General features: G+C 43.4%; 1 protein-coding gene across 1 annotated transcript in view; it reads right to left on the reverse strand.

Annotated features, from left to right (window-relative positions):
* Positions 1 to 11,441, reverse strand: part of LOC126481226 (signal recognition particle subunit SRP72) — a 54,923-nt gene extending 43,482 nt beyond the window's left edge. Inside the window, exons 1-2 of the mRNA XM_050104832.1 lie at positions 11,282 to 11,441; positions 11,050 to 11,167 (exon numbers count right to left, since the gene is read on the reverse strand). Of these exons, the coding sequence (XP_049960789.1) occupies positions 11,050 to 11,167; positions 11,282 to 11,384 (221 nt within the window). The 5' untranslated portion in view covers positions 11,385 to 11,441. The remainder of the gene's footprint in view (positions 1 to 11,049; positions 11,168 to 11,281) is intronic.
* Between the last annotated feature and the right edge of the window lie 1,853 nt (positions 11,442 to 13,294).

Genomic DNA, 13,294 nt, shown 5'->3' on the forward strand with positions numbered 1-13,294 from the left:
GCCAATGGCTTTAATTGGTGTTGTAAACAAGTGTATCACTGAAATAGATACAGACTTCAAGAATGTCTATATTACATATACAAGCAGCTTGCAGTAAAGGTTCCATGCAGTCCACAGACTTCATTTAAATGCGCCAGAACAGGAGTTACTACACTACAATAATAATAATGTGGAAAATAGGATTGGTAGCAAACAAATGCAAATTACAGTGTCTAGTGTCAGTTGTAAACAATAAAATCATCAGTCTGACGCAGATTACAAAGTGGTTTAAACTGCATAGGACAGAGTTTGATGAACCACAATTTTTAACAAACTCACTGATAGCCACCAGAAAATAAAAGCCCCACACAACAAAGTCACTGCAGATTTTTTTAGGGTAAATGCAGTATTACAAATGCTGATGGACGAAGAACTAGAAAACGTTTTAACTGAAGTGTAAATGCCCAGATTTTATTGTATTACACCATGATGTTCAATCACTTAAGAATAGAACTACAACGTCAGAAGCACTACTCCAGTATAAACTGAATATAGACATAATCTGCTTTACTGAACATTGGCTACAGGACAATGAAGTATAATTAGCTTCAATAGCAACATACATATTAGCAAGTTGTTTTAGCAGAGAGTTCTCAAAATATGGTTTTTACTGCTATCTCAAACACTGTATTGACCCAATCACAAAAGACTAAGAACTTTACTATTAAATCACCGGAACTTAATTTCATGATTATTAAACATATGCACAGCACCCAGTGGCAATCTGCCAGTCCTCAGAACTCAGCAAGTTTATTTTATTTCAAGGGGCCAGATGCTCTTTTTTGCTGCCGCAGTTGTCACTCATTTAAGGGAGTGTGCACCACCAGTATGTCAATTGTGTAAAATTTGTTCTCCGTGTGATCAAATTTTACGTGTGAAATTTAAAACCTTCCCAGCAAATACATTGTTCCAGAAATTGTAAGGAACGTATTTTAACTGTTTGTGTATTGTATTTTCTGAGATGAGAACTGGGGACCAACCCAGCATTTACCTAAATGAGCATGGGAAACCACATAAGAACCACACACACGTCATTATTATGCAACACACATTCAATCCTGCTCTGGCTCACATTCTTGTCTCACAAGGTGGAGCAATGTACATTACATCATACGAGTGGGACATTATTTCGAAAAGGCAGCAGTGCTACAAATGCATTGATAAATATGACCACAACACAGTCTTCTTTTTCTTTTCACATTTGTGCCACATCAGTGCAGGACTGACATGGTTATTAACTGATTCGGCACAGTTAATTTAAAGGTTCCTGTCACCACCCTGTTACCCCCTGGGATGGAATAGATGTATCCCAACTGCCTGCATATAGCATTATTCATGTGGAAGTGAGTGAAAGTTTTCTAAATCTTTACAAATGATGTAGCTAAGGTAGGACTTGGGTACCAGTATGGTATTAACCTAGTGGGATGTGGGAAACTACCTGAAATCCACATCCAGGCTGGCAGGCACAACACTGACCCTCACTGTTAAGTTGCCAGGTGGATTCTATCTGAGACCAGCACACCTCCCTGCCCTGTAAGCGAAGCTTTAACATACACAGCTATGCAGGGTGCAGGGGGAGGAGGGAGGGTCTATTGCATTCAATACGATCCACAACACAAACTGCCCAACAAAATTAACAGAATGTACAAATTCCACTACTGATCAATATTCATCACAGACACAAACTACAAATTCACAAGCAGAGTACTGAGCATTTGTTACAGTGATATGTTTAAAGAGAACACGTAGCAGCAGTAGCATAAAAGTACTTGAAAAAAAAAGAACTTCCTCTGAAAAAAAAAAAAAAAAAAAAAAAAAAAAAAAAAAAAAAAAAAAAAAAAAAAAAAATCAGAATTTTTAATTTCTTACTGGCTAGGGAAAATTGGGAAAGAATTTCCAATCATAACAATGTTGACAGCATGTGCATAAAGTTTTCAGAATGTCTTCCTTCGTTATTTTAATGTAACAATTCTAATCTAAGTAAGAAAACATTAGAACTCGTGGCAACACTGACGTGCCATGACATCTCTGGTGCGCAAAAACTCTTTGGGCCAAGGCGGCCATTATGTTCTGTCTATGTGATACTTTCGATGTGTAATGACTTATATCTGAAGTGTGACAATAAATATGCTCATTGTTTTAACAAGTGGATCGACGGGTTGTTATTTATAACGATAAGGACCCAAACCACCCACACTGGTGACCCCGACGACAGTTTGTGACACTCTTCCTGTGCTCTACCTGAGTTCAATAACAATTGTCATGTGACCTACGCAACGAGGTGTACCGCCGTACGATTTCTACGGTCAGAATCCGACCATGCCACCCACCTGCACTAGGCATGGACTTTATACATCTAACATGAGGCCCTCTGACCTGCGAGTGGATTGCAGTACCACAACAATCACAGACAATGCATACGTACCGTCCGCCATCTTTCCTCAAGATCATTCTTTCGAACATACAGGACAAAGTGTGAAAAGAGATCCGGACATTCCACCGCTAACGTCACACGCTCAGGGGTGCGCACCCCCCCCCCCCCTCAGAACTTTGCACCAACTTTCGGAGCAGTGCCACTACACGGCTGCTACATCATCCACGCCGCGAATTGGTTCCACACCTGGCTACGCACAGCCTCAATTTTCTGATCGAACTCAACAGTGTATAGTGAATGTGACCTCTCCTAGTACCTCAACCACTTTTCTTTTGCTAGAGATCAGACAGCAATAACGACCAATCCGAGGGGTGTAGCAGTTTACGGGGCACAGGGCCTACCCCCCCCCCCCCCCCCCGGCAGACGCCATATTTACTGCTCCCACACCTGTGGCTCTTACACACCCAGTGGTCGTGGATTCCAAACCAACTAAGTTACCTAAACTGCTGACTTTCGCAAAAATGCGACCCAACACATGGTTCGCGTTAGTCAACTCTATTTTCGCCGCCACAGGCATTGACTCAGAAGAATCACGCTTCAAGTGTTTGGTGGGACATTTGCATTACCATTTGGATTTGATCAGCGACATTGTTATCAGCCCGCCGCCTTCACCGAAATATACGAACGCGAAAAGACTCATTTGTGAAAGACTTTCTCGAGCTCCAGATGAGATTATTCATCATATCATTCACGAGGAACACCTGCCGACCTCACCTCATCCGGACTATGGCGACGACTCCACGCCCTCGCACCTGTGGATTTGCTACCCGATACAGTGTTATGGTCGATGTGGCTTGTCAAAATGCCGGAAGCATTACAACTACAGCTCCTGCCGCTCACCAACAGCACTTTGGATGAGAAGCTTTCGGTCGCGGATCGAGCTTTCAGGATTATTAACAGGTGAGCGCACAGCATGAAGAGTGAGGGTAGCGATCTCAACAGCACGCCACCCCCCCGTTCCCCTTCCAGGATTCAGGCGAGCTCGCTTCCTCAGCGTTCACACTACAGCAGTGGTGACATCCGCCCACCGTCGCGAGTAACCAGATACAGCCTCCACGACATCTGCAATGACAACTGACACCACACTGCAGCGCTCCACAATGGACACAGCCAACACCAGGAGTTCTACATCACCCCCACCTAATGTAGCCTGGCCGCTGTGTTGGTTCCACACCAACTTTAGCGACGCAGCCAGGAAATGTGGCAGCCCTTGCGTGGTGGGAAAAACAGCTCGTGAGGCACCATAAGTGCAGCATTGCACGCACAGGAAAAAATACGCCTTACAGCAGCAACAGCATCTAACACGGTAAGCACCGACAGTTGTCTATTCGCTCTTGACCTCGCCTCAGGAACTAAATTCCTCAATGACAATGGAGATGATACGAGTGTAATACCCCCAGCTCTCGCACCTACCGTGTTAACTTCCTCGCCCAAACTGTTACACGCAGCTAATGACTCTCATATCAAAGTGTCAGGTATGGCGCCTTTTAACGCTCAAACTGTCAAAAGACTTGAGTTTTCGTGGACTTTTCATGTGGCACGGGTGACTTGTCCGGTCTTAGGCATTGACTTTCAGCGACACCACAAATTTTTGCTAGACATTCCGCGAAGGACACTAGTCCACCAACCTTCGCAAAAGACTATCGCCCTTATGGCCACTGCGTCTATCACCCATTCGGTCAACAAACATTGACATTTCACTATTGCAGTGCTCTTCTTGCGGCCAAGTTAACTAGTAAAAGTTGCGACATGCTACTACAATGACAAGAAATCAGTGAACTCAAGCAAACGCAGGCCAAGCTCACCTCCCTTATCAAGCATACCAAACAAACATTACAGAGCATGAAATCAGAACTTGTCTCACTTCGAGGTATTCGCTCTTCGAACAAACCGGCGTGCGCTCAAATCATTGACTCATTGCACGAGTGTTCGAACGCTAACTACGAACCCCGCGCGTAGCATGTTATCAATCACAAGTGGCGCATGCCACAAACTCAATATGACTGAGGGCCCTCTGGACAGACACCAAACGCGACGCCTGAATCCACACAAACTCAGAGCGGCGAAAGCAATCGTCTCAGACCTATTAAAAGCAGGCATTGTACGCCCATCCTCCAGTGACTGGTCGTTACCAATTCATCTCACAACGAAGAAGGATGGTTCCTACAGACTCTGTGGCGACTACAGACGACTCAATGACCGCACAATCATGGACAATTATCCAGTACCGAACATTCAGGACTTCGCTTCTCAGCTGGCAGGCACTAAAATTTTCAGTGCAGTAGACTGTGAGAAAGCGTATCACCAAATACCAATGTACGAACAAGATATCCCTAAAACCGCCATCACCACACCCTTCGGCCTCTTCGAATAAGTTTACATGCCTTACGGATTGAAAAACGCCGCCCAAACCTGGCAGAGGTTCTTAGACACAGTGTTATGACCCCTACCTTTCTGCTACATGTACCTGGATGACATTTTGATCTTTTCTTCCTCTGGGGAGAAAGATGAGCTTCACATCCGGGCACTGTTTGACACGATGTAATCGTCAACAAAGACAAATGCAAACAGACAGGATTCTGTTGTTTTGCTGGGACACACAGTTTCAGTCAATGGTATCCGGTCCACACAAGAGAAAATAGACATTATCAAACAGCTACCGATACCAGAAACATACCATGAACTCCGCCGGTTATTAGGAATGATCAATTTTTTCCTCTGCCACATCCCTAGAGCCACCGAACTACAGGTCCCACTCACAGACACACTGTGCGGGCTGCAAACATCAGGCGACCGGTGCGTGCCATGGACAGGGGTCATGCACGCGTCTTTCAAAAAACTGAAAACCGCACTCGCGGAAGCCATCACGCTTGCCCATCCACACCTGGATGCAACACTTTCGCTCACCACAGACGCTAGCGAAATATCTATCGGCGCAGTACTTCAACAACACAGAGGAGAGGTGGTGCAACGTCTTAATTTCTTTTCAAAAAAACTTTCCCCCTCTCAGCGCAAATAGTCCGCTTTCAACAGAGAGCTCTTAGCTGTCTACGAAACCATTAGATATTTCCACGAAGACATCGAGGGACGTTCCCTCATGATCTTTACAGACCACAAACCTTTCGCCCAAGCACTCACAAACCCTCCAGCCGACCCACTTCCTAGGAGGTTCCGTTATTTCGACCTCATTTCACAATGCACAACTAATGTACAATACGTTCGAGGATCCGACAACATAGCTGCTGATTATTTCTCCCAGATCTCGGGCATATCTTCCTCAATCGACTTCGATGCTCTTGCTCGAGCGCAAACAAATGACGACTCCTTGGCGAGCCTTTTATCTGACTATAACCACTCTCGGCGGCCGGCGTGTAAGACAAGCCACGGCACACGCTCGGAGCTATGGTGTGACACTTACACTGGCGTGCCACGTCCCCTTGTCCCCTCCTCTTTGCGTCGCTCAGTGTTTGATGCACTGCACAGTCTCGCGCACCCGAGCATTCGCGCAACTATGCACATCATCGTCGAGCGTTTCGTATGGCCTTCGCTTCGCAAAGATTGTTGCGACTGGTGTCGCACTTTTCTTTCATGCCAGTGGTCCAAAGCCAGACGCCACCGCACGCCCCCCTCAGGCGTCTTTCACTCTCCTTCTGGCAGACTCCACCACATCCACATCGACATTGTCAGCCCCCTTCCCCAGGTAGATGGTTACCGATACTTGCTTGCTTTTATTGACAGAACAACTAGATGAGTCAAGGCAAACCCTCTAGCTGATATTTTGGCCGAAACAGTCGCCAACGCTGTCCTCTCCACATGGGTCGCACGTTTCGGCTGCCCCGAAACCATTACTACAGACCAAGGCTGTCAATTCAAGGCTGTCCTTTTCACAAAAATGTGCGAGCTCTTCGGTGTCAGCCGCATTTGCGTGACAGCCTGCCACCCCCAATCAAACGGGTTAGTGGAACGATGGCACCGCACATTGAAGACAGCACTAATGTGCCACGAGGAACGGTGGTTACACACCCTCCCGTGGGTACTGCTAGGCCTCCGTTCTGTATATGCAGATGACTTGCAGTGCTCGGTGGCCGAACTGCTCTATGGCGAGCCGTTGACCCTACCAGCCGAGTTTGTCGAGCTTTCACTGCTCCAAGATACCATCGAATAGCCCTTGCTAATCGAGAACATATGACAGACGATATGAGCGCAGAGAGCACCCGCTCCAAAAGCGCACACTCCACCTGAAACATTCGTGCACCAGCAGTTGGCCGCGTGTGAAGCTGTGATGCTTAGGGACGATACAGTGCACGCCGCCCTGCAACCCCCATACACAGGCCCTTACAGGGTACTTAGGCGCTTGTCGAATACATTCGACATCTGTATCAAAGGCAAACCCTTGACAGTGTCAGTGTCTCGACTCAAGCTGGCGTGGGTCACCGCAGACAACACCTCCAGCGACCCGACGCCACCGACCACATCGGACAACGGCCTCCACACCGCCGCCTCCTCAAGGGACGATGCGCCGGCCACGCCCCCTTCCCCAACACCGGGAACCCTCACTGGGCAGAGTCCGGGGTCCACACCCTCTCCTGCTACGCCCGTCACACACTTCTCACCCGACATTCAACAACCCACTACTGTCTCCATCGACGTCTCACACTTTTCACCATCTGACATCTGTGTAACTACCACAAATAATTCTCTTAGTCATCCCCCCTCCCCCCCCCCCCCCACTCTGCCGACAATGAAACCTTCGAACTTTCCGTTCTCCACTCCTCACCGATCCTTCCCTCATTCAATCTTTCATTGGCGCCCTGGGGACACTGTACATGTTGTACCACGTGTCTCCGTCTATTCCCCCCACCCCCTGTCACCTCACAAACCGGTCGCCGCATACTCCCACTGGTGTGGCACTGTCATTACATTTTTCCATCCAAAAGGGCTCGAAACCCGGCCCCACCCCACCCAGTTCCCCCTCCAGACGAAGACGGCACGACACCTGCACCCTCCTCCCCCCACAACAGCAAGAGCCTCATGCTCCGCACTGCGGGGGGGGGGGGGGGGGGGGGGGAGAAGGACTCTGTGGCAACACTGATGTGCCATAACATCTCTGGGTGCAAAAACTCTTTGGGCCAAGGTGGTCATTATGTTCTGTCTATGTGATACTTTCGATGTGTAATGACGTATATCTGAAGTGTGACAACAAATGTGCTCATTGTTTTAACAAGTGGATCGACGAGTTGTTATCTATAATGATAAGGACCCAAACCACCCACAAACCTATGAAAAATAAGCAATGGGGTAACTAAAGGCACAAAAATTTACAGTGTGAGATCATTTTCTACATTTTTGTTGTAAAAAATTGAGTTGTCCAAGAATTTGCAGAATATTCTAAAGCCTACAAAAGAATCAGTGGTAGAGAAGTCCATCAGGGCATTGGCTATAAACCAGCCTGTTCCACTATTCACCTGGCTGTGTCAGATATGCATGTATTTGTACCATCTACCTACCTACTCGTCGTCAGCAAACATTACATTTTTTGAAAGTATTCCCCAATAGTGCCACCTTTTAGCTTGCATTTTTTTCTGTAGTGCTGCTGAGTCGAGTGAGCTGTTACTGCCACTTACCCATAGGTTTTACTGCAACTTTGTTCAATAGTTCCATGTTTTGGAGGGGGGATTTTTACTTTTCTTGAATTGTAATGCATAACTGACCCTTCTCATTCTTAACCTCCTTTCAGCTTCGTTACATAACTGATGACAGTAGCTGATATATCATAATAAATAAAAATACATTATGTGATGATCTAGATCATATATTTCATAAGAAATCATAAAGATTACACTCATTCAATGAATTTATTGCCTTGTATTTAATAGAATATGATGGAGAATCTTGATTAAGGAAGGAAACAATCATTCCTTGCAGAGATGTAATCCTTTAATAGAAACTACATAGATGTCTGGACCAGTACCAAAGTTAAGCTCAATTTTTTCAGTAAAGCTGCAAACAAGAAAATGTACATGATGCAATTTGATACACTCACATTTTTGGTTGATTAATTAGAATAAATGATTCGCGTGCAACAACCAGAAGGATACAAGGATAACACTGGTGAAGCTGGCAGGCTGAAATGGGAATTTGTATGGTCCCACACAAGCTCAAAGATGTTAACAAGCATTTCAGTGCTTTTCTGTTATCAGCAGTATCATGGAAACTTAACATTTTGATGATGATGTAATGAAAATAAGTCAGAAAGCACATGCAAAGAATTCACTGAAACATTCATTTATTGAAGAATGCAAATAATAAAATACCACAGACTCAGAAAACAAAAGTTGGAGTTACTGCTCAGAAGCAATTGGAAATATGGTGTATATATGTAGAGACCTGACCTTGTCTAAAGTGTAAACTTACTTTCAAAATCACGTAACTCTGCAACCTTAAAGGATATATTATGCTGAAATGAATACGCCAATATATTGTTGGTTGTACTGACAATTTCTCTTCTAAATATGAGTAGTGGAAAATTAAAATACCAATCACAGAAAAGGAAGGCTGTGTGGAGGAAACACACAGAATCACTTTATTAAGGAAAGGTACTTTAAGAAGTTATGGAAAGGGAAGAAGTGGATAAAGAAGATATGGGGCATGCAAGACTGCTAGTAGAATTTCAGAGAACAGTAAAAATACTATGCCCAAACCATCACACTTGGAATAGAGACATTCCCTCAGAGTTATTAAGTTGTCTGGGATACCCACCAACAACAAAACTGGCCTATATTTATAAATATGTAGTCCTAGAAAAGACGTTTGTTAATGCTGACTGGCAAACACTTTGAAATTATGAAACTGTCAAGGAAAATTTGGGGCAGGAGGGTGCAGCTATAGACAACTTATACAGGAACTGGAGTGAACATAGTTGCACCCCATCCCCATTTTCAATCTGTACATACAAGCAGTAAGGGAAACTGTGTACAAAACTGGACATAGAATTAAACTACAGGGAACTTTTAGGTTTGCCAATGACACTTTAATTCTATTAGACTGCAGATGATTTAGATCATGTGAATGGAATGGATATTGCCTGGAAAGGAGGTGATAAGATGGAACAACAATATGAAAATGCTACCAAAGAAGCGTATTTGAATGAAGACAGGTGGTGCTAAGAGAATTATACTTGGAAATGCGATATGGGAAGTAGTGGATGGTTTTTGGACATTTAGGCACAAGAATACTGATGGCAGAAGTAAAGAGTGTATAAAATCCTGATTAGAATGGAGGAATGTGTTAACACTGAATATAAATTTAAGTGTTAGAATGTCTTCTGTGAAGGTATTTGTCTGGGTTGTAGCCTTACATACAACTGAAACATAGGCGACTAGAGGAGACAGAAGAGTTTTAAATATGGTGTTACAGGAGAATATTGAAGATCAGATGTGTGGATTAAATAACTAATTACGAGCTACTGAATCAGATTATGAAAAAGAGGCATTTATGGTACAACATAAGAGAAGGGACTGCTTGGTATGATACATTCTGAGGCATCAAGAAATACTCAGTTTGGTAATTTAGTAAGCAAGCAGTTTTGAGTGAGTGTAGCTGTGTAGAGACGAAGATACTTCCACAGGACAGATTAGCAGTGAGAGGTCCTTTATACCTGTCTTAAGACTGAAAACACCAAGACCAGGTGTTGAAATCACTCAGTGCCAGTTAAGTTATTTCAGAGTTCAGCAAAACAAAAGGCATCACTTCTATATTTACCACTGAGGCTGCAAATTATTTTGTAAAGAAAAATCCTAAGGCTGAGAAACAGACTATGAGAGGTAATTGGTTCAATATACTTCAACCCAAGGTCAACTGGTACCCATCTTTCAGAAACCTCTGAGACCACCATGATTTTTAAGGCTCTTCAATGAACCACTTAGCTTCCACAGGCTCTGTATATATTACAGTTATTCGTTGATTTGACAAAAACTCATTGAAAAGGCTATATTGCAATACTCCGAACCTAATGGAAGTCCTGCAACTGTTTAATACATTTCCCATAAATAAAGCAATACAGTACAAATACTGGGGTCATTCCTACATTATTTCCCAGAATATAAAAGTTCAAAAAAAAAAAACGAGCACCAGCCTTCTATTTCTAAAGTTAATTGTGAAGTGTGCTGTGAGCATACCAAAATAACAGTTTGGTATACACAAGCTTGTACCTTAAACCACATTTTGCATCTCGGTATGCTGAATATGGAAGTGTAAATAATAGTAAACATTTAACTGCCAAAACTGGTAAAACTATATGCGAAGGGAAGAGAGAGAAAACAATGGCACTAATGGTCCCATGACATTACTTGATAAGACCATTTTGAGAGTTCACTTTTATGGGGAAACTATTCCGCTGGATCTGTCCCTTTCCTATAGCTCTAGTAGACCTGATTAAATTTGTAAATTAATTTCTTCACTCAGAAATACAGGTACACATCGTATATACGTTCAATTTCGTTCCCCTGACATATTTCAATGCTTAACGATAGCAAGAACACACAATTAGAATGGTGTCAATTAACTGAATTACTTACGAGGAGAGGTTACTTTGGTTAGTAATTGCTTTCAAACCCTCTTGAAACTTGTCAAGTTTAATGAAGCACACGACCTTGCAATGAAAGGCTTTTTCTTCGCCTGGGGCGTGTTGCAAGACTGTGGAAATTAAACACAACAAATATAAGAGACACTGTACAGCGAGTCCATATGGTTATTAAGTGAAAGGTCAGCTCAAAGTAACAAAAGAGATGGCTAATACAGGTATCTTACTTTTATTAGCAGACTTCAGAGCTCTTTCATATTCTCCATTCTGCGCAAAGCGATTCAACTCAGCATACTGAGTACTTAAGTTTACTTCCTTCGCTGATGCCATTTCGGCAATGCCGCTTTCAGAGCAGACACGTACACATCTTTGCTTCTGTCACAGGAAGCAGTCCACAGATCAGTGATGCAATATGACAATCCACTTTGTGGGTTCATCTTTACCGATGACTATTTTAAATCGCCAATTGTACTGGAAGATAAAGCAGAAAAAGGTTTCGTTGCATGTATTGTTGATCGTCGGTGACAGCAAACTGCGATCCCAAGGAAATATACCTAACACAGATTGGACGTTAGGTGCATCTGAAGATGGGGCTGGTATTCGTGAAATCGATAGCACAATAAAGAAATGAAAAATCATCCTTGTAGCCAGAGGTTAGTTTATTTATCATTTCAAGAATTAAAACTACTGAGATCAGCAGCTCCAGCAAAAAAGAAGAACAAGAAGGGCTCTAACAGATATATGTATATGGCACAGGAAATACAGTGAAGCTACTGAACAATGACGAAACACACCGAAAGAAGACACCACTCAAAATAGAACAAGAAATAGAACCTGATATCCAAAACGATAGTTTCACATGGTAAACACAACAACTAGCCTGAATGACAAATTTGGATGGTGACAGACAGCAATGTCATTCCTAAGTACATCAACATAGATAGATTCACATCGTTATGCCAATGATCGTTATTCGAAATACTAGCACAGTGTACATGAAGAAGAAACATACTTTAGAAGAAAAGAAAACAATCGTTTCGCATAGGTAACGAGCAATGCAGAGGATAGAGCAGACATGTCAGGAGAACACTGAAGGTTTCTACATTAGGCTACAGAAGAGCGCTCCAAAAGCATGACTGTTAACAAATACTTAGCGGACCGAGAGTTTGACAGAGCATTCAATGCGATGAGCTTAAACAACTCAGACACAAACAGTGAGATATTTTCGCATTTCTAATATCAGTGTGCAAGTGTTCAAAATCCATGACACAATTAGATCTCGTAAAAAGCATCATCACACATACGAAGAAGAAACAAGTAAATAGACATAATAACTATAAAACAACGTAAACTATTTAACTATGTACTGTATCGCGAATGTTCTTTTATGTAATACAGTATCAGTAGTTACGAAGATTAGAGCATCATGTGTCATATTCAAACATACAAAATACCAGCTGAAAAATGCTCCTGTCAGAGCACAAAAAAGTCGAATATCTTTCTCTTTAGGACTTGGAAATCAGGTGCCTCAATCCTGATTCCACCTCCCTCACCAAAAATTTTGGCATATGAATCTCTTCACACTACTTTGAGACAGAACATTCTGAATTCTTTTACTCAGTCTCTCTTTGTAGTGAAACCTTCATTCTCAGCATCTCCCTCTCACTACCGCTTTCTATATATGTTCCCCTCCTACTACCTCCTTTTTCTCCCATCGGCTCTTTCTCCTGACTGTCTCTCCCCCTGTCACTGCCTACATCCCTTTCTCTCTCTTCCTTACCACTGTCTCCTTCTCTGCCTCTTTCATTGTCTGTCACACTGCCATCTTCTTTGCCCCATTCTTTTTCTCTCCCATTGCAACTGTCTTTTTCTTTCTCATTTACAGTCTGCTGTCTTTCTCTTCACCGAGTGAGCCAGCACAGTGGTTAGCACACTAGACGCGTATTTAGGAGGACAACAGTTCAAATGTGCATCTGGCCATCCCGATTAAAATTTTCCACGATTTCCCTAAATCGCTTCAGCAGATACCAGGATGGTTCCTTTGAAAGGGCACTGCCGACTTTCTTTCCCATCCTTCCCTAATCTGATAGGACCGGTGACCTCGCTGTTTGGTCCCCTCCCCCAAATCAACCAACCTTTCTTCTTCAGCCACCAGACTCTTCTGCACACATGACCTTGGGCATGGTTTGTCCAGGGTTTTGTCCCCTAGACTGGGAAACTTAAAAATGTGGCTATAGGGG

This window comes from Schistocerca serialis, chromosome 5 (assembly GCF_023864345.2).
Source record: "Schistocerca serialis cubense isolate TAMUIC-IGC-003099 chromosome 5, iqSchSeri2.2, whole genome shotgun sequence".
Lineage (NCBI taxonomy): Eukaryota > Metazoa > Arthropoda > Insecta > Orthoptera > Acrididae > Schistocerca > Schistocerca serialis.